Source organism: Sus scrofa, chromosome 17 (genome assembly GCF_000003025.6).
Source record: "Sus scrofa isolate TJ Tabasco breed Duroc chromosome 17, Sscrofa11.1, whole genome shotgun sequence".
In the NCBI taxonomy this organism is placed as follows: Eukaryota; Metazoa; Chordata; class Mammalia; order Artiodactyla; family Suidae; genus Sus; species Sus scrofa.
The window spans coordinates 24,924,858-24,947,627 of record NC_010459.5 but is presented as its reverse complement, the minus strand read 5'-3'; the positions used below and the strand labels follow the sequence as shown (position 1 = coordinate 24,947,627).

At 42.1% G+C, this 22,770-nt stretch overlaps 1 protein-coding gene across 1 annotated transcript in view; it reads left to right on the top strand.

Annotated features, from left to right (window-relative positions):
- Positions 1 to 22,770, top strand: part of KIF16B (kinesin family member 16B) — a 306,852-nt gene that overhangs the window by 241,363 nt on the left and 42,719 nt on the right. The window contains exon 24 of the mRNA XM_021078047.1: positions 7,969 to 8,058. Coding sequence (XP_020933706.1) covers positions 7,969 to 8,058 — 90 coding nt within the window. The remainder of the gene's footprint in view (positions 1 to 7,968; positions 8,059 to 22,770) is intronic.

Below are 22,770 nucleotides of genomic sequence, written 5' to 3'. Positions count from 1 at the left end.
AACAGGCCCTGCAGGCCAGGTCAAGAGCTTTGGCCTGGGGAGGAGAGTGGAAAGCAGGAAGCCTGTGAAAATCTCAAAGAATTTGGAAATTTCTCTACGCCTCACCTAAGCATGTGATACAAATACATTGAGAAGGCGCCATATTCTCCACATGTCACCAGGTCTGATTTGGGGGCTGCAGCTCTAGAGAGGTTCACAGCAGGGCTGTTCAGACTTCTCCCTGCACCAGAGACACGGAAGATCTTGTTAAAGCCCAGATTGCTGGGCCCCACCCCAGAGTTCCAGGGTTAAGTAAGGGCAGGTGGACCTCAGAATGTGCATCTCCAACAAGTTCCCAAGGGCCATTGTTACTTCCGGTCAGGCATCGCCCTTTAAGAACCACCAGCTTAGACTGTGGACGAAGGCACAGTTCACTGAGACCTGTGTGTGGGTTTATTAAGATATCAAGATGTGAGGCAGAAAATTAACCACTGCCCAGAAGGTACCCGTAATGATCTTCATTGTTCAGTATTTGGCAGAAACTCTATACAGTATTAATGGCTCCCGTTGAGCCCTTCCCTCCTCAGTAACATGGGATCCTTGGAGTCACCAGTGTAACACGGTGAAAACAGAGGTTCCTCTGATGCCCTCGTGGCCCTCGTTAAGCCCAGTTCACAGGCTACCCAACCGGACAGCTCTCCACATCTGCCCATCTCTCGCCATCTCCTCCCAGCTCCATGCACCCACATCCCATGTGACCACAGGGGGCTGATGTCAAGAAGCAGGAGGAACTGCCTTGGGTGCTTTTAGGTGGCTCTCAGGGACTTTATGTCTTGTTGCTCTCGTTCTCTTGTGCCCAGATGTCCCCATTTTCCTGCCCGGGAAATCCATCAGCCTGCCTGTCCTCCCGGTATTTGCTGAAGGCAGGTTGCTAGAGAAATCAGTACCCCTTATAAAGGCACTATTCTGGGGCCACCGGGAAAGAGGAATGAAACCCTGATTATGAGGCAGATTTGATGTAGCCGTTTCATTAATTAGAGGGTTCCAAAAATGGTCCGACATGAAAGAGCTGTGAAAGCCACGAAGAGGAAGAAACTTGGGGTTTCTTCCCCAAGAACCACAGGCTTGTTGTCCGGTTATCTGTCCATATCCTGATGTTACTGAGGCCATCTCTCCCACCAGAGAGGTGAACAGAGGCCCTGCTGCTTCACTGCTGCTGAGCCCGAGTACACTTAAGACAAGCTGCAGAGGTTTGGGGATTTGGGATGGCAATGTTTTAAAAAACTAGGTAGTGATGATGGTTATACAACTAAACATGTGGTAAAATTCATTGAATTAAAAAAATTTTTAAAATTTTTGAAAGTTAAAAAAAAAAAAACAATGGACGAGAGCCCATCTTGGGGCTCCAACCTCCACCTTCCCCCAACATACCTGTGGTGTGTCAAATACTTATCCAAGATGTGGTGGAAACCAATTAGAAATCCCAGCTTTCCTGGAGCTTATCCCAGTGGGGAAGGAAGCAAAAACCAAGACATATAAGTGAATATGTACAGACATACCTTGTTTTACTGTACTTTTCAGATATTGCATTTTTTTTTTTTTTTTTTTTTTTTTTTTGCTATTTCTTTGGGCCGCTCCTGCGGCATATGGAGGTTCCCAGGCTAGGGGTCTAATCGGAGCTGTAGCTGCCAGCCTACGCCAGAGCCACAGCAACGCGGGATCCGAGCCGCGTCTGCAACCTACACCACAGCTCACGGCAACGCCGGATCCTTAACCCACTGAGCAAGGGCAGGGACCGAACCCGCAACCTCATGGTTCCTAGTCGATTCGTTAACCACTGCGCCACGACGGGAACTCCAGATATTGCATTTTTTTTAAACAAATTGAAGCTTTGTGGCAATGCTGCGTTACCAGATGATGGTTAGCATTTTTTTAAGTGAGAAAGGTTTTGTTTGTTTTTATGGCTACACCTGTGGCATATGGAAGTCTCTGGGCCAGAGACTGAATCTAAGCCGCAGCTGCGACCACTATGGCAACACTGGATCCTTAACCCACTGCACTAGGCCAGGGATTGAACCCTCACTTCCACAGAGGCCCAGGCCACTGCAGACAGTTTTTTAATCCACTGTCACAGCAGAACTCCAGCAATAAAGTATTTTTTAATTAAGGTACGTGCATTGTTTTCTCAGGCCTAATGCAATTACACACTTAATCGGCTGCAGTATTGTGTAAACATAACTTTTGTATGCACTGGGAAGCAAAAAAAATGCATGTGACTCACTTTATTGCAATATGTATTTTACTGTGGTGACCTAGAACCAAACCCACAAAATCTTGGAGATGTGACTGTACCATGTTAGGGAGTAAGAAGTGCTTCGTAGAAAAAGAAGAGGGGCAAGTAGTGTTGGAGTTGAGGAAAGAGGTACAATTTTGGATAGTATATCCAGAGAAGGCCTCACTGAGAAAGTGGGTTTTGAGCAAGGACTTGAGGGAAGTGAGGGAACTGGTCATGTGGAAAGAGCATTCCAGAAAGAGTTGGAAAAAATCACATCCAAAGTTCCCGAGGCTAAACTTACTATGAGCATGTTTCATGCATTTTAGATAAGCAAGGAAGGCAGAGTGAACAAGGGAAGGTGTGGCTGGAGAGGAGGTAGGGAAGGAGATCCTGGTAGGTCAGAGAAAGAACCTGAATTTGTACCTCAAGTGAGATGGGACACTGTGGAAGGATGTCTCTTTCAAACAGGGAAACAACCTCATATGATACTTTTTAACAGGATCCCTTTGGCTGCTGTGTTTGGAAAGGAATGAAGGGGATATCGGGGAGGGGACAAAGCAGAAGCAAGGGGACCGGGTAGGAAGTTGTTAAAAATAGTCCAGGCAAGGGGGTTCCCACTGTGATGCTGTGGGTTAAGGGTTCAGCATTGCCTCTGCATTGGCTTGGGTCACTGCTGAGGTGTGGATTTGATTCCTGGCCCAGGAACTTCCATATGATGCAGGTGCAGCCAAGACCAAAAAAAAAAAAAAAAAAATCAGGCAAGAAATGATGGTTACCTATACCTAGATGTTTATGGTGGTGATGGGAGAAGTGTCAGATTCTCATCTTTTATATAATGAGAATTATGGAAATTCTTTATTATATATCTTGGAGTTTGGTGGAAAGGATTTTCTGGCTGATTGGATATGAGAGAAAGAGGAACATCAGAGATGATGCCAACGTCTTTGGATTGAGCAAGTGGAAGAATGGCATCATCATTGCCAAGATGGGAGGCCAGGAAGGGGAGCAAGTTCAAATGAGATGAATTTGGCAAGTGTGGCCATGTTAAGTTTGCAGTGCAACTGGACATCCATGGAGGCAGACATGTCCAGGAGGCAGTAGGATATACAAGTCTGGGTTCAGGGGAGAGAGGTGAGCACCTTGGAGTCCCTGGTATAAATTTAAACTCCAAGAGAGGGTGAGATCACCGAGGGCGTGAGCTCAGGTGGAAAATAAAACACATTCAAGGACTAAGCCCTGGGACAATGTGATGCTTAGAAGGGTCCGGGGATGAGGAGAAATCCCAGTGAAAAAAACTCAGGTGGGAGAGGCAGCCACCTGGGAGCCAAGTGAAAAAAGCATTTCAAGGAGGAGCTGTTGGCTCTGTCAAATCCTGTGATCGATCAAGTGGTATAAAGACCAAGACTTAACCACTGGATTAGCATGAAATAACCTGTGGACGTTGAAGACGACATTGGCAAGAATAGTTTGAGTGGAATGGTGAGTAGGTTAGAGTGGGTGAAGGGATAATGAGAAGAAAGTAATCGGTGACATCAAGGATAAAGTCATTCAAGGAGTTTGTTGTAACAGGAAGGACAGGAATGGAGTGGTACTTGGAAGGGAAAGGGAGGCCAGGAGGGGAGTTCAAGGTGAGAGAAATCAGGGCTAGTTCAGATGCTGATAAGAAGGATCTAGCAGAGACTGGGGATGTGTTGTGTTGGTGCCGGAGAGAGAAGAGAACATTGCCGATGGCAGTGTTGGTGGTCATAAGGCCGTAGGGCGTGGAATCCCATGTTTAGGAAGAGGAGTAGCCTTACCTAGGACCAGTGGCACAGGCCTTGTAACCGGACAGGAGAGGAGGTTCAGGGTGGATGGTGGCAATGTGGGCCCAGGGGAGTGTTCTTTGGATTGTCCCCACTTCCTCCCTGAAAGAGGAACTAGGATTATCATCTGAGAGTGGAGACAGGAGGGAGATGGTGAAGGCCTGAGGAGAAAGTGGCAGTAAAGCGTTTAGAAAACTCTGATCTAAGAATGGGAGAGTGGAGGAAATTGGGAGATACGGTTTTTATGGGTGGGAGGCGTCCAGGCTGACATGAAACTGGTGATTGTGACTTTGGAACTGGGACCAGGCAGCCATCTGGGGTGTGTTTTCTTTCTGCCATATCCTGCTGGGCAGGTGTAGAGGGGAGTAAGAAGCCAGCTGGATTTCAGCAGTATCATGGATTAGCCTCATCCAGGGTATCTCAAGAGCAAGACAAAGAGGTCAGGTTGAATGCCATGAAGCAGTTAATAATTGCCCAGGGTTTCCAAGTTGAGAGAGGAAGGGACCAGGCAGAGGTCAAAGACAGGATCAGGGCATAGGAGGGATCCTTTGTGGGTTGATGAAATTACCAAGATTTGTGGCTGGAGTGCCACGGTGTTGGAGCAGATGACAGTGAGCAGAACCTAAGCTGTTCATGTCCTCAAGGATGTTAGTAAGGCGAGTTGCCTGTGGGAAGGTCAGGTACAGGTGGAATCTGAAGGTGCAGGCTTTCCCATAGGAGGGGTGGTAGAATGGGCGGGGGAGCGATGGTTTGAAAGTTGGATGGAAGTGCAAAGTGTCTCCCCACCTCCCAGCACAAAGCTCCCTCCTTGAGAGGGCTGTGTGGGGGGTGGGATTTCCTTGGAAGGGACAGCTTTCATTGAGAGCCAAGATGAAGGGGCTGTCCCAAGAAGAGGCTGAGGATTTTGCGTATGATTACCCATGAGTTCAAGAGGAATAGTGGACACTGTCAGAGCACCAGGGAGTTTCAGAGTCTGTTGGAAGAGGAAGACTGAAGGCTTTCTCCGTGACTTCCTGTGGATTCCAAAGCCCCAGTGCAAGATGGCCTCCCTGTGATGAGCATCCTGCATCTTACTGTGCCCAGGTCACAGGTGTGGTTCCATGAATCCTCCAGCTTTCTTAGCAAGCAGGCAGCATCATGCCAACTCCTGCCCAGTTCTCTCCTTGATCCCTGGCTTATGTCTAGCCAGGGTGGCGTTATCACTGTGCCCTTGCCCCAAGGAAGCCCTCACCCCCTTACCCAGTGTGCTGGCCATGCCCACAGCATCTCAGGGGTCTGCTGAGGAGGAGAGAGCCAGAGAAACACCCCCAACCTTAGCTGCCAGGAGCAGTGCTTCCCAAACTTGGGTGACACTTGTGCTATTTTTTCTATATGATTTTTTGTAAACATACTTACCTTTTTCTTTTCCCTTATAGAACTACCTTTTTCAAAGAACCTCACAGGAAGAAACTTGCCACAATGAAAACCTTATTGTAGGGAGTTCCCTGGTGGCGCAGCAGGTTAAGGAACCAGCGTCGTCATTGCAGTGGTTCAGATCAGTGCTGTGGCGTGGGCTTGATCCCTGGTCTGGGGGTTTTTGTATGCTGTGGGCACAGCCAAAACCAAACCAAAACAAAAGTTATTGTATATAGTGAATGTAGAACCAGAAGAATTTTATTGTATTTTATTTTTCCTAAGATTTTTATTTTTTCTATTATAGTTGATTTACAATGTTCTGTCAATTTCTGCTGTACAACAGAGTGACCTAGTCTCTCTCTCTCTCTCTCTCTTTCACACACACACACACACACACACACACACACCACACACGTATTCTTAATTTTAAAACATGTATTTTTGTATAATCCAAAGTCATCTTGTTTGCAGCTTGGGGACATGAGTGAGCTTGAGGAACAAAGGGTGAGACTCAGGACTCCACTCCCCCGAGGCTTCTTGCGTGGCATTTTCCCCCCACTGATCCTGCTGTGATTTGTGGGTCCCCAACTTTGCTGCTCATCCCCGGTGGTTTCCACGCGGGAGAATCAGGCTGAATCAGTGTGTTGGGGAGGGCATTTCTCTAGTGCCCCTAGTAGGGTTTCGGGTACAGGGATGCGGCCCCCGCAGAGTCCAGCATGGGAAGGTGTATTCATGTTCAGGGTGTGGCCGTGAGCCAAGACACCCATAGGGAGATGCTGGAGGTCAGACTGCTACAGGTAACGGGGTGCAGATGTAAACTGCGGCTCTTTGTCTAGGAGCAGCGTGAAGCTTCTAGGGGACTTAAGGGGGAAGGTAGACAGGTCAGATTTAAGTTTTAAAATGCTCTCCTATCAGTTGTGCAGAGAAGGGATGGAGTGGGGCAGCTGTGGATATTGACAACTGGGAAAGGCCTGGCTGAGGCCACATGAGACCTGATGGCCCAGGGTAAGATGGTGGTGAAGGATGGACAGGCAGAGCACTAAGACATGTCTTGGAGGTAAAAGGAGCAGGACCTGGTTCTTATTTGTAACATGCTAGGGGGAGCTGGGGACCAGCATCTGTCTGGCACAGCTCCATCGATAGTGGTGCATGCACTGAGATGAAGTAGAGTTGAGACTAGAGAGAAAGGTGGATTGTGTTTCAGACAAGCTGACCTTGAAGTTGTGAGTGTGACATCTGAAGAAAGATGTCTCCCAGGAGACATAGGACTGGGCCTCAGAGGAAGTGTGGGAATGAGATGGGATATGACCCTCGGAGCCTGTGCTTCAGGTGTGACTGTGGAGGCTGCCGTGTCTCCCAGTCTCCCCTGGTCACCATGACCTTGGTATGTGGATGATGGGCAACAAGTGTCCACCCAACATCCAACAGGAACAGTAAGTTCAACTGCTGATTAGAGGCTGGACTGAGACTTCTTCCTCTGAAATATATCAAAATACAGTATGTGTTTTGATTCTAAGAATCGATGAGATGCAGGAAGGATGTTTTCTTTTTGTTTTTTTCAGTTTTCTCTTTGTCCTCATCCTTTGTCCTCCTGCTTCCTTTTCCTCATCCATCTTTTTTTTCCTCTCCTGCTTCTTCTCTCTTATTTTTTCTTCTTGTCCACTGTGGTGGCCTCTGGAGACCTACACTGACATTTTATATACAATGTGTAAATGGGTACATCATTGTTGTCCTGGTCCATATATGCAGTTCAGAAAAAGAACTTTCCAGTGTAGCAGGGTGAAGAAAAAGAAGAGTTTATTGAGAGAAGAGATGCTGCTAGCACAGCGGGATGACTTCCTGATGAACAGGGAGAGCTGACAACATGGTTGTGTTTGTTTTTATAGCCCAGGGAGAGGAGAGGTCTCAGGATACACCTGCTGACCTGCTGACTGGTTGGGGAAAGAGGGGTCTTACAGTGCACTTGTTGGTTGGTTGAGGTCATATGAGACCCTGTAGGGGTGGGGTGAGGAGTGGGCCACATACCTTTCCTAGTAGGGGGCAAGAAGGAATAGGCCAGGTTGCTCAAGGTGGGAGAAGGGGGAAGACAATGAGATGGGTGGGACAATGATAAGGATTGGTGATTCTTGTCTTGGCCAGAGGCTTTGAGTTCTATCTCCTTAAGGGGCCTTGAAGCCCTACAAAGGTAACAGAAAGGTCAGACTGTGGAATTTCCTTGATACACCCAAAGTGGGGAGTTAAGGGACACTTTTTACAAGCCATTAAGAGGTAACTCTCTGTCCCTCACTTTATAGAGTCACATGCTGCTTCTAACCAGATTAGGGAACCAGAGATGCGTGCTTGAGCAGAGTGCAGTTATTATTTATAAGTCTTATTTGTGCAGCTAGATTAATGTTTTCAGTTCTGGAGAAATTTTCATGCTAATCACTTTTTGTTAATTTTCAAATCATTTTAAACAAGTTTAGTCACTTTTCCCTCTAATTAATGCTGATTTATTTTGATTTTCCTGGTTAATAGATCACTGTCCTCGATGAGACATGGACCGTATTCAGGCGATACAGTCGTTTCCGAGAAATGCATAAAACATTGAAGTTAAAGTATGCAGAGGTGAGTTATGAAATAATTATCTCCAATTAAGAACATTTGTTTTTTAAAGCAGTTGAGCTGATTGGGTTATCCATGCCCCCCTTTCGCTTTAGGTATTTGCTTATGAGTGTCACCAAGTTTTATTTCAATTACTCATCTTCCAAAGATAGCTTTTTAATTTATGTCCTCTGTTCCATTTGTATTCTACGCAATTTAAGCATTCTTCTGAACACAAAATTTTGAGTGGTAGTAAATGAATTCTATCCTTTTCATAAATTTTACGATGAATTTTTAAATAAATAATCTATTTGCAACTTCCCAACCATGAGTGAGACCTATTAAAATGAAATAGTAATAAATTTTTTAGGTTAGATTTGCCCTTTATTCACTTAAAAGAGACTACATACTTAGACTTCCACATGCTGAGGAGTAGGGTCATAAAAATTAATTTGCCATCAAACATGGAGGGAAAGTAGATAGTAAATATGCAGTTATCTAGAAGAAAGGAAGCATTTTACTTCATGCATCTGGCAAGATTTCCAGACTATATTGATACATTTATAATCTTTTTTTTTGGGGGGGGGAACAAAGACTGTTTTTAAAAAATATTTTTATGTAAGAAAGGTATTCCTAAAATTAATATGTATCTTCCAAGTGAGTGTATTCTTTTTTTTTTTTTTTTCTTTTTCTGCTTTTTAGTGCCACACCCGCAGCACATGGAGGTTCCCAGGCTAGGGGTCTAATCGGAGCTGCAGGTGCTGGCCTATACCACAGCCACAGCAACACCAGATGGGAGCCACATCTGAGACTTACACCATAGCTCATGGCAATGCCAGATCCTTAACCCACTGAGCGAGGCCAGGGATTGAACCTGCAACCTAATGGTTCTTAGTTGGATTCCTTTCTGCTGCACCAGGACAGGAACTTCTCCTATTCTTAATTAATTAATTAATTAATTTTTACTTTAAAGGAAACATTGTATAGGCACTTAGGGAATTTTGGTTTGAACTGACTGCAAATCAATCAGTAGTCCTTGTCTATTTAGCCTGTTTTCCTTAAGTACTGCTTTTCAGCACTATTTTTGTAGTTTCTTATGTTATTCTAAAAAATAATTTAGTCAGGCGTGTATCCTTAATTTATTTCACACTGAATGTCTCTGTGGCTTCCCTCTCTCTCATTTGATACATAATATAAAGAAAATACCTTTTTGTAGATAAAATGGTTCTTTAGTGTGGTCTAAAGAAAAATCTTGAATCCAGGAAAAATTGAGCTACCTCTGAAATTCTGTTGTTATAATTAATATTAGTATTCTGTTAAAAAGTGAAGACATTTCAGGTATGAATTACAGTTCAGTGTTGCCAAGAGGCTGCAGTTCCAAAGTAACTACATCAAAGTCAAGTTATTAAGTTTCTTTCTGTGGTTTATTCTTTATGTCCCAAGTTAACATGGACAATAAGAAAGAGAAGTAATTATGTACATATTAAATATACAGAGTAAGTTATTTTTAAAGTGAGCTTTGCAGATCATTAACTGCTTGATTATAATTTACTACATCAGTAGTTTAATAAAGTACAAATTTTCACATTAACATACTAAATTCCGACATTAGTAGATGGAGAAAAACAATGAACTTGAAAGAAAGGGCATAGGATATGTATAAAATCTTGGTAAAGTTTGTGTTCTTTGTTTCAAGTTCATTATTATATATATGTATATATATATTTTATATATATATAAAATTGTTATATATGAATATATATATTGTTTTATATATATAAATTGATTCCATCATTTATTTCAGATCACTTCTTTCAGTGCCATTAGTTCAAGCCATTCTACATGGGCATATTTCTCTAAACTCTAGTAATGCAATAGTGGACAAGAACAAAAGTATCTTCTCTTATGTATCTTTAATTTATATCAGGGCAGACTGACTATAAACCAGGAAAATGTAATAACAACTAACACTTGAAGAGTAAGCATGCCAGGTGACAGTTACCATTTAGTTGAGGCACATACCTTATAGGAAAACATCAGTAAAATTTGATGGGTAGGAGCACCTGTTGTGGCACAGCAGAAACCAATCCAACTAGTATCCATGAGGATGCAGGTTCCATCTCTGGCCTCACTCAGTGGGTCAGGAATCCAGCATTTCTGTGAGCTGTGGTGTAGGTCACAGATGCAACTTGGACCTGGCATTGCTGGGTCTGTGGTGTAGGCCTGCGGCTGCAGCTCCGATTCAACCCCTAGCCTGGGAATTTCCATATGCCTCAGGTGCTGCCTTAAAAAAGCGAAAAAAAGAGACGTGATGGTGGAAGGTGTTGATCATTTAGTGTGAGGATATTTCTAACAAAATGGCATTTTAGTTGAAATATGCAGTGAGAGATATTTAAATGAGTTTACCTGGAAATAAAAAAAAAAAAAAAAAAAAAAAAAACCCTTTAGAACAGACTGAAGCCATCCTGAAAGATATAATAGAAAAAAACTTAGGTTAACAATGACATCAACCTAGAAACTGAAGTGGTTGCCTGGTGCCAGGCAAAATTAATGAATTAATGAAGAGAGATAATTACCCTATGTAAAATTATTTTAAGGGGTAAAGAGTTTATTACATACATGCTGAAAAAGGTCAGTGACCTTCAAATGAAAATCAAGCTGGTTTCCTCCTTCATTTGGTCACGAGTCCATATTGAGCAACTCCACACCATATGACAGTTGTGAGCAGGATAGCCATCCCTCCTCATGAAGCAGAGAGAATGAGCAATAAACAAACAAAACCCAGTAAACAAGAGGATTTTAGATAATATTAAGTGCCACAGAGAGACTAAGACACGGCAGTGTGGTCATGTGGCATGAGAGACGGGCATTGTGCTACTTAGGACGGGCAAGAGGTAAGTCTGTCTCTGAGTGCTAAGAAGAAGAAAGCAGTGAAGATCCGGAGGTGAGAACATGTGAAGGTAAGAACACAGCCTATGCAAAGGCCCTGAGGTGAGCCCAAGTTCGGTGTGTTTCCTGATCCAGAAGACCCATGAAAGTGGAAGGTGTGCTAGAGAGGAGGGCAGGGACATAGGTAGGGACCCTGCCACGTGGCACCATGGACTTTATTCTCAATGCTGTGGGAAACCACTGGAGGATATTAAAAAAAAGTTCTGGATATTGAAACCTGGCTGGAATTTCCATTCTGTTCAGAGATGACTTCTCCCAGAAGCCCTCTCCCTGAAGACAGACTCGTGATCTAAAGGGTAACCAAACCAAGGCTGCACGTTGCTTTTCCCTGTTGAGCTCAGCTTTGTGACTTACAGTCTCTTTTCCCAAATGAAAGACCAAAAAAAAGTTAGCTGTGAAAGAGCATTCCAGATGGAAATAAATCTTATTTCGGTGAGAGGGCAGCATTGTCCACTTAACGTTTTCCAGATGAAGCTGAAACATCAAGATGAATATCAACTTTATTTTTTTCCGTCCAGTTGACATTTCTTTTGTGCAGACTTGCATCACGTTGTCTTATTTGCTGAGTCTTTGTTGGGACTTGAGATCAATAATCTGGATATTAGGTATTCGCTAATTTTGAGCGCTCTTATTATTGTCTGTATCATTGCCATCTCTGTATATAATGTTCATCTTTTTGAAGTAATCAGCTACCTCCAAATCGTCTGTTTGGCCTGACATCCTAGAAGTCTTTGGACTTGCTAAAGATGGACCTTCCTCAGGAGTGAAAGGCCAAGGATTTCTTTCTTATGGAAGACGCTAAAAGCTTCCTCTTGGGAAGAATGTTTCGTTGCCACGTGGAAGCAAGTTTTACTTACCTCACCCTTTCATCAGATTGGGCTTGTTCTTTCTGTGGAAGTGGAAAGTAGAAAACGACTTTTCCTTTCTTGGTTCATAATGAAATAATTGATGATTTTTTTAATGATACATCTGAAACATAGCTAGTCATACAAGGTTCCAAATTTTTAATCAAGCTGAAAAGAAAATTGAAAAGATACACTTGACTTCAGTATATCCAGAATTTGTAGTACTTGCCAAGGTCAAGAATCTTTATTCACCTCAAAACTTGAGTTTTGGTTATAGCTTTTCATCTTTTGGAACTTTGTCTAAAATTACACCCTGTTCATCCTCATTTCTTTCTGAAATTTTAGCCTTGTTTTCCTGGGGATATACCTCTAAAGGACTTTGTGACAGTTCCTTTTGTGGAGTTTTTTTGTTGTTGTTTTTTTCTTTCAGTAATCTTTTTTTTTTTCCTTCCAGATGATAAGTTACTTGTTTATGGTAAAAAGTTAAAATTATTCAGACATATATGTAGAATGTGAAAGTTTCTCTTAGTTTGATCCTCAGAAGCAACCATCTGCAAGGACCTCAGAAGGTCTTCCTTGGGTCCAACTAAACATTGAGAATCACAGGACTCCCAGAGGCCACACTTGGCACTGGGTGACCCAGGAACAATGTAAGCCAGAGATCACGGCCTCCCAGCAGGGCCGAAGCATGGAGGGGGCCTGGCAGCAGTGTCCACCGCAGTCCACATGGCTGTCCAGCAGCTGTTCTCTTTCCCCATCCTCCCCCAGGTAGTAGCTTAGGTGCTAGGAGAGAAAACCCATGTAGGGAAGACTTGAGAACCATTCTGCCCTAGAATCTTATCCGATAAGAGAGCTAGTTTCTCTGGGAACAACTCTATGGTCAGAGCCTCACAAGGGACATGCTGAGTTACCAGGTCACCTCCCTTAGAGAAGCCGTATGCTATGGCTTCCTACCAAATAGCTCTCATTTGCCTGGTCCACAATTTATCAGTTTATCAAGCAGTTTATCACTTTACCGTGAGCAGTAGTGCCTAGTAACAAAGTTGGCATATCACCTTATCAGGTTTCCAGAATCCTTTTGATGGACATATGGCTAGTTTCCAGACTCTTGCTGTTGTGATCTTTATCTGAAGGGATTCTTGAAGATATGTTTGTCTGCATAGGCTGGCTTTGTGAAGAAATTTGGTAACTGCTCAACTGTTCTTAAAGACCCAATTTACCAAAAAAGACTAGATTAGGATTCAACACACAGAAACTGGGTGAGCTGAGAGCCCTGAGGTCCTTCGCTCCCATTAGTGTAAAGGTTTTTGTAACCCCTTAACTATCCTTCAGCTGTCTTCTAATCTCTCTGTTCCCCCACATTCATTTGCTTAATTATTTACTATAATGCCTCCTTAAGGAGAATGATGTCAACTAAAGGATCCCCAAGGGATACTTTATATACACTCGAGTGGTGAGCTCATTAAACCAGGCAGGGGTTGTGATTATTAGGTTTACCATAGGTCTGTGACAAAAATAGAAGGACCTTACGATTATTGCAGGCAAAGTGAACTTGTGAAATGAAAAGATAAGAAATCTCTGGGTTCCCTGAAACTCTGGGGTGTGGGGATTGAGGGCAGAAAAAGCAGAAATCAAAGAAAAATTTAGTCTGTTATTTTGTATGGTGATAGATTTCAGAATAAGAAAAAAAAAAAAGAAAGAAAGCAAGTTATTTGTCCTGAATAATACCGAAGAACAGATTGACTGGGATTTCCAGTTGTGGCTCAGCAAAAATGAATCTGACTAGTATCCATGAGGATGCAGGTTTGATCCCTGGCCTCGCTGCTCAATGGGTTGGGGATCTGGTGTTGCTGTGAGCTGTGGGGTAGGTCTCAGACACAGCTGGGATCCTGCTTTGCTGTGGCTGTGGTGTAGGCTGGAGGCTATAGCTACGATTTGACCCTTAGCCTGGGGGAACTTCCATATGCCATCAGTGTGGCCCTAAAAAAAAAAAAAAGAACAGATTGACTGCAGTTGACCAGCATCATATGGAAACATTATTTATTCTATTTCTTGACTCGCTGTGTGAGTGCGCTGAGCTCCAGCATCATTCAAGGTTTTTTTTTTTTTTTTTTTTAATTGTCGTTTTATCTTCTTTAAACTTAGCATCTTCTGGATTCTAAATATCTTTGCCTTTTGTTTCAAATTAATTTGTCCTCTTGATATCTTAAAATGTCTCATGCAAGATAATAGCTCCTTCTGGCTTACCCTCTCTGCTTCCCTTCACTGACCTTGTATGGAATCTTAATCAAATTAAACCTTGTGTCTGCAGATTCCACATCTGTAAAATAATAATGCCACAGCTAGTTCGTAAAGGATTGCGAGAGTCTCGGATGAAATATGTTCCTGAAAGTAACTATGAAGTATTGTGCAGTATCTGCCAGAGAGAATGCCTCTGAAATTTTGTCATGCAAATCATTTCTGCAGTGCTCTTTATCTCTATGAAAATCATGCATTTTTCACTCTATAAAAATCAGTATAGTCATTTTAAGTATCAGTCATGTGCTCAGAAACAAAGCCCTGTTAAGTGTCCTCTTCCTTTCTCTACAGATGAGGCAGAGTTACTTACTTTTATTGTTTTTTAACTTTTAAATTTTTTAAATTGTAGTCGATTTTCAATGTTGTGTTTAGTTTCTGCTCTGCAGCCAAGTGATTCAGTTATACGTATGTATACATTCTTTTTTATATTCTTTTCTGTTACAGTTTATCATAGGATGTTGAATATAGTTCCTTGTGATTTACAGTAGGACCTTGTTGTTACTTTGGATGTCTAGAGTCCATGAAGTTTGCCTGTAGATCCAGGTCATAGTCTGAGAGCCCATCAAGACAAAACATAGCTATCAAGAACCTGAAAAAAAGGCTATTTTAAAACCACATCCCCTTTCAACCCTTAGAATGAATAATGAAGATCTAGTTTCCTGTCCCCTTTCCCCCTTTTGGATAAGTGGTCCGATAGGCTCTGAATGTATTTAATAAAGTGGTAAGACATAGCAGACCCATGTCAGAGGGTCACTGAGAGAGCCATTCCTTCTAGGAGATTCAGAGATGCCAACCTCAGTCTGATTTTTAGATGACTTTATTTTAGTACATTTAGCAAGGAGCCCTCCCTTCCACATGCTAGAGTCTAATGGGCACCTTACGTCGCTGGAGAATCATCTCACAGTGCAAGCAGTTAAGCATTGGAATTGATTATTGAGGGCCTTTTTTAAATCTTTGCTAATAGTGATTCTGAAGCAGGTTTGTGCTTCTGCCCAGAGGCAAGTGGATGAACCATGAAAAATGGGATGTTTTATGTGTTAAAATGTACAATGTTTTATGTATCAAAATAAATGCTAAGGGAACTTTAATGCCCTGGTGTGATGAGAGCCTAAGTTACTTGGAACAGACCACGTTGCCTGTCTGCATCATAGCTAAGTTATCACAGTGAGTCATCAGAGTCCCTGACTGTCAAACAGAATCCGCCTCCATCAGCCACATCCCTCTGAGTGCTCCTTTCTCCCTGTTACAGAACTGAGGGAGAAAAATATTTTCAGAGTCTTCGAGTAAAAACATGAAAGATTGCTATGTTAGAATAACTCTTGAGGCTCACATCTGGCATCCTCTGGGTGCCCAGTAAATACCACTGGGAAGGAAGAAAATGATTAGGGAAGAACTTATGTGATTCGTATGCGGACTTTCAGTTTGTACTGATAGAACCATTTCTCGCCTTCTTTATCTTCCAAGTAGTTTCCCCAAAGCAGCACCAAAAAGGGGAAAGAAAATAAACTGATTACTGGCCAGTTATTTGTCTAGGACAGCTATTTACCATCCAGCACTAAAATGCATTCTAAACAGTTTTATAACCTGCATTCCAAATTTAATATCAAAATTACAAGTCTACTCACCACCCAAGTTATAATGCTACCAACCATAGCTACAATGAGCATTCAGTAAGCCTTAGATCAATTCAGCTGCACCAGGCACTCAGCCTCCTTGAATTTCTAAATAACAAACAGCTATGTAGGGAAAAACAAAATGCTGTCAGCCTCCTGACCAGTGCATTCTCAGAGGCCCAGGTATCTCACTGTATGGTTATAGCACACTATTCACTCCACGTGATAGATAATCCGTATTTAAATTACTGCTTTCAAACCTGGGTTGGGGAGCAAAGGCATCAATTAGCTGAGAAGCTTTTCTATGATATGTGAACCCAGGCCCCAAACCAGGAAATTCTTTTTTTCTTTTTCTTTTTACATCTTCACCTGCAGCATATGGAGGTTCTTGGGCCAGGGGGTAGAATCAGAGCTGCAACTGATGGCCTGCACCATGGCCACAGCAATGATGACTCTGAGCTGCATCTGTGACCTACACTGCCAGATCCTTAACCCACTGAGTGAGGCCAGGGACCGAACGCACATCCTCATGGACACTATGTCGGGTTCTTAACCTGCTACACCACAATGGAACTCCAAAACTAGGAAATTCTGATTCAGTAAATCTGACATGGAACCTGGGAGTGTGTAGTTAGGGGGGAAAAAGCCACTGAATAATGCTCTCTGGAGCACTGGTTAAGATGCTGCCTGCCATTTCTTTTGCATCCACTGTAGGAGCATTAGTTGATTTTTCATTATTATAGTCACTGTCATAGATCACCAAATCTAAAAGGTGATTTCTAGGTCATTAATCCTGTCAAAATTAATGACTGGTGAGTTTAAACCTGGATCATGAAAACATGTCAGTTGCCTCTCTGATCACCAAAGATGATAAGACATAGACTTGTACCAGGCTTTCCTCTCCAACCAGCAAGGGAACTTCTATAACAATGGGTTGGAACCATTTGCACATTATGAGTTGTAAGTACTCCAAGAGACCTTAAAGATTGGGTCATCCAAGAGTTCCTGTTGTGGCTCAGTGGGTTAAGAACCCAACTAGTATCCATGAGGATGCAGGTTCAATCCCTGGCCTTGTTCAGTGGGTTAAGTATCCGGTGTTGCTGTGGACTATGGTGTAGGTCGCAGATGTGGTTTGGATGCTGAGTTGCTGTGGCTGTGGCATAGGCTGGCAGCTGCAGCCCTGATTCAACCCTTGGCCTGGTAATTCCATATGCCACAGGTGCAGCCCTAAAAAAAAAAAAAAAAAAAAAAAAAAAATTGGGTGGTCCAGTTTTCATTTTAGAAATGAGGAATCAAATACCCAAAGAGCATTTTGTTCAAAGTCACATCGATACTTGGGGACCAGGCAAGGCTCATGTCTCCTGATTCTCAGTCCTTCTTTATCCTGAATTCCCTGTGACCATGTTCACTCAAGGTGTTTTCTGGAGTTCCCGCTGTGGCACAGTGAGTTAAGGATCTGGCTTTGTCTCTACTGCAGCTCGGGTTGATGCTGAGGCAGAGGCTTGATTCCAGGCCCGGCACAGTGTGTTAAGGATCCAGCATTGCTGCAGCTGTGGCTCAGATTCAATCCCTGGCCTGGGAACTTCCATATGCTGCGAGTGTGGCATGGGGTTGGGGGGAGAGGTGCAGAGGTGGTGGTGGAGCAAAGGGATGGTTTTCAGAGTGCTCCATATGAGACAGAAAGAAGAAAATCTTTTCCATGTAAAAATCTGTTACATAGCAAGATCCCATAAATGACAACTAGAGATTGGGTTCTTTCTGTAGAATGTCATGACACCGAGGTTCCTGTCGTGTCTCAGTTCCTGAAAGGGACAGTTAGCATCATAGTAACAGACAGGAAAGACAAGTCCTTGACTTAATTCAACTGCGTAATTATTCTTAAAAATGCCGCATTAAATTCTCACAGATCTAAAATGTTTCCCACTTGGAAAAACTGTTGCGACATATATGAATGTCCTCAAATCCATCTTCACTGGCTTATATGTAAATAAAATTGACAATGTCTTTGGGAGGAGCAGGATTTATGTGGAAAAAAGTTAACAACCTTTATGACAGATGTAACGAAATCACTGCAGTCCTGACTACATTTCCAGCTGTGGTTTTATACCTAGTACCTTGCCAAGTCTTAGCACTTCAGTGACAAAAAGACAGCAGCTTCTGTTGGTGGAATGTCCTCATTGTAATTGCTGGCTGTTCCACGTGGACCGCCAGGAAAGTTTTCTGCCTTGTTCATTGAGCAGACCTTTAATGAGAATCCAGAATGTGCCAAGCGCTGGGCTAGGCGCATAGCACGTGATCAGAAATATTGCCTGGTATATTCACGTTACCATCTCAGAGATCTAAAGGGAGCTCATTGCTCCTTTGATAACCCCTCTAGGCTGTCCTGAAGACTTGCTGCATTGTGCGTCTAATAAATCAAACTTAGAGGAGAATCGCTTATTTTGTTGGTGAGTGTGTTTCTCGGTGACAGCTTTTCTTATAAGGCCTTGGGAGCTGCTATTAATTTGGAGTAGTCAGAAATGCCCCCATCTAGTCAGCTGTGAGAATAATGGCAGCCCTCTGATGAGTTTTCATTATTTCATTTCTCAAAAGCCGGAATGGCTAAAATTTACAACCACACGTACCTGTAGGTTGTGGGTATCTCAGCTGCTGCTGGACATGTAGGTGTGTCTACCCACAAAAGGCAGGTTATAGATGATTTGACCAATTAGCGAGCCTTATAGAATTCTCCCCTTTAATATTTAAAAACTGGGTACTGGAGTTCCCGCCGTGGCACAGCAGAAATGAATCTGACTAGGAACCATGAAGTTGCAGATTCAATCCCTGGCCTCACTCAGTGGGTTAATGATCCAGTGCAGAGGTGGCTCGGATCTGGCATTGCTGTGGCTGTGGTGTAGGCCAGAGCTATAGCTCCGATTGGACCCCTAGCCTGGGAACCTCCATATGCCGCAGAGTGGCCCTAAAAAACAATAATAAAAAATAAAACGAGTAAAGTAATAAAAACTGGGTACTGCTTAGGTATCCAAATGACGAATGACAGCAAAGTATGCTTTTATTAGGTGGTAACAAAAGTCACATGTTTTCCTTTGATTAGTCAAGATTGCATACTTCATTAGTTGTTCTCAGTTTTCTTTCAGTGATTTATAATCCACTTTTAGCTGCTTAATTGATATAAAATCATAAAAGATGTGCAAGGCTTTTTATTGTTCATTTTAATTTCTTTTCTGTGTTACAGCTGCCATTCTTTATATCCAAAGAACAACGATGCCATTTATCAAAACGCTGTCTATTGCTGCCAAGACCACTTGGCTAACCTAAAAATGATCTTGGCCAGGAGAGTAAAGCTTCTAATAAAAGCAAACTTTTTCATTACACTTAATTTGTCTTCTTGATGGCAGCAGACTGGCCGACCTAGCTCATTATAATGTAATAAACATTGAAGTCAGGATTTGAGCATGATGGCCCCTAGGAAAAATTGGGCTATGTCAGTTCACTGGGAATCAGAAAGGGAAAAGCCAACTTGTAGATGAAAACGTTACTCGGAGATCATTAAGATCATTAAGAAGTATTACAAAGCAACAGAAACTGCTGATTATATTTCTAAAATACATACATATACATACAGCTAGCCAACTTGATGGATAAATGGATACGCAGTGCTTTCGTTTTCCCAAAACTGAGATTCACAAATAACTCCATAAATTAATGATGCTAATATTATCAGGAACCTCTGTCTTTTCTGACCCTATTGATAGTTCTTCATGTACAGCAATTGTTCAACCTAAAAGTCAGTGGCTTGTTTCTTCAAGATGCAAAATAAAGTCGAGGAGTTCCCACTGTGGCTTAGTGGGTTAAGAACCTGATATGGTGTCCATGAAGATGTGGGTTTGATCCCTGGCCTCCCTGTGTGGGCTAAGGATCCAGCATTGTCCCAAGCTGCAGCATATGTGGGCTCAATCTGGTGTTGCTGTGGCTGTGGCGTAGGCTGGCAGTTGCAGCTCCGATTCGACCCCTTGCCTGGGAACTTTCATATGCCATAGGTACGGCCCTAAAAAGAAAAAGAAAAATTAAAAAATAAAGTTGATAGCTTAGATTTTTATACTCCCTGGAGAGTGCAGAAGGGCAAGACAGATTTCATTGGAAGTCAGTAGGCCTCCTAATTATTGATTTCATTTTTTAATGGCTCTTATTCCAGTCTTTTTGTCTTTAGAATGTTTTATTTACTGAATTGCAGAATAAGCTTGTCATTATGTTTCTTTTAGGCCAAAGAAATGTGCCATTTTAACTCTCATTTGTTTGTTTCTTCTGTTTTACTCTGCATAATCAAATTTCAGAGTTATCCAAAGTAGGCCATAGGGCTGTTGTTCAATTTTCTTCCAGTGTTCTCTAGGCCGATCATGTCTCCCACAAATGTCCAATATATTTGCCCTTAGTCATCATTTTTAACTTTAATGTACAATTTTCCCATAAGAGCTCAAATGTCTTTGCATCATTTCCCACTCCCGCTGTAAGGATAATGGCTATAGCAGGAAGAGATACCATTTAAGGGTTTTCTCATGAATACTGCATTCCCCTTTGCTCTGTCCTCTTTCTATTCTACAACCTCCTGAAAAGTAACATGTCATTATTATGTTGGGCTCTATTTTCCCTGTATACATATTTGCTTTTCTTCAAATAAAGAATGCTGTGAAGATGTTACGGGAAGTAAAAGTAAACTCCTCAAAAGCAATGTAGCCACAATAATAGGTAAAGTAGCTCCACAAATAGCACTACTTCTGACTCATTGTAGAGAGATTTTAGTCATTAGAACCTGAGACAGAGAATTTCAGAGCTGAAAGGAAACTGAAATATCTTTAACTCCTTCATTTTAACAGATGATAAAACTACACCATTGCTTTGAAATTGGATTTCCTAAATCCCAGGTTATTAAAAGAAAAAGGCATATGGTGTTAATTTAACCATTCCATTAATTTTGTAAAATAAATAATCACTTTTTATTGTTGCTATAAAAATGATGCATGCTCATTTATAAAAATTTCATATAATACAAGAAAGCAACAGATGACTCAAAATCATTCTATAAATATAATTAATATTACCATTTAGTGAACACTAAGTACTTAAATGCATAGGCACAGATAAAAGGATGGATATGTAGAAAGATACACAGAAATTAAAATGAGAAAAAAAAGAATAGGAAAAAAGGAATGCAATAACTTTGTAACACTGGGTTCATTCTAGATGTACTATTTTAAATTACAAACATTAAATTTAATTTTACTTGAATTTAATGGAAGCAAAAGAAAATCAAGGAAAACTAAAGAAATTTCTGAACTTCAAATTAAATTTTTTTCCACCACAACTTCTAAAATATATGTGACTTTAAGAAAAAAGATTATAAAAAACATTTAAACAAGAGTAGCTCATTTTCATATGGTCGGTTTCATTTTGATAAATTATCAGTTGTTTCCCCTTATGAATGATCGGTTGATTCATGACAAAGATTAGATTATCACATTCTATTTATTCCTCCCTACCCAATTGTTAAAATTATATTTTTATATTGTTAAGATATATAATTCCCTTTATTCATAAATTATGCATAATTCTCTCCTAGTTGTGAGTTTAAATAGAGGTGGTGTTTACTGTGGTTTCTTCGTTCCTGAGATCCTTATATTGTGCTATCTCTTGGTCCATTATTTTTGATCACACAGAATGATTTTTAAATGTTCGCCTTGATGTGTTTTACCCGACTTCTTGCCATCTTGAGAATGTCTGTTTGTGGCCTGCACAATTTAAAGAAACTTTTGTGGAGTTCTCTTGTGGCGTAGCGGGTTAAGGATCTGGCATTGTCAATGCAGCGGCTTGGGTTCCCTGCTTTGGTGCAGGTTCAGTCCCTGGCCCCAGAACTTCCCATGCCATGGTGGGAGTGGCCAGAAAACTGAAAACAAACAAAGGCACTTCTGTATTAGTTATAAACTCCTTGGATCATATTTTCATCCCTTTAGCACATTTTGCTTTGCCTTGTTGTTTGCTCTGCTCTTTATGCCATATGCTATTCTGTGTTTTTATTGTCTTTGTTCAATTTTGTTTCTGCATTGGGGCTCTCTTTCTACTACTGTATTTGTTTCATCTCTTCCTTGAGTTCTTGCTTACTTTTTTTACTTTTTATTTATTTAATTTTTTTGCAGGTGGAGGGGTTGGGAAGGATAGGGGCTCAGGTGGAGGGCATTGAAGTGTTGGATTTTCTTTTCTCAGTCAACTTTTTTCTTTTCTTTTTTTAATCTTTATAGGGGTGCACCCTTGGCATGTGGAGATTCCCAGGCTGGGGTCTAATCGGAGCTACACCACAGGCTGGGGTCTAATCTGACCTACACCACAGCCACAGCAACGCCAGATCCGAGCTGCATCTTCGACCTACACCACAGCTCACTAACCCACTGAGCAGGGCCGGGGTTCGAACCCGCAACCTCATGGTTCTTAGATTCGTTTCTGCTGTGCCACAATGGGAACTCCCAACTTTTTTCATTTTAGAATAGTCTCAGACTGTTTCCTTCCTTGTAGCATGCCTTGTTAATTTTTGTTGAAAGTTGGACAGGATGCAGTGTGTGAATGGAACTGAGGTAAGTGGGCCTTTAGTGTGAAGTTTCATATTTATCTGATTAGGATATAGGCTGTGATTGCCCTGGCTGTGGTGTCAGAGTCTACAATGTCCTCTAGTGCCCTTGTTTGTATTTCCACTGTTGTCTTCGTTTTTTTTTGGGGGGAGGGGTCATTTTTGGGGCCCCAGCTGGGGCATGTGGAGGTTCACAGGCTAGGGGTCTAATCGGATCTGTAACTGCCAGCCTACACCACAGCCACAGCAACACCAGATCAGAGCCACGTCTGTGCCCTACACCACAGCTCACAGCAATGTCAGATCCCTAACCCACCAAGCGAGGCCAGGGATCGAACCCTAGTCATTATGAATGCTAGTCGGGTTCCTTACTCTTCAGCCACAATAGACTCCCTCTCTGGATTTTTCCCAGAGA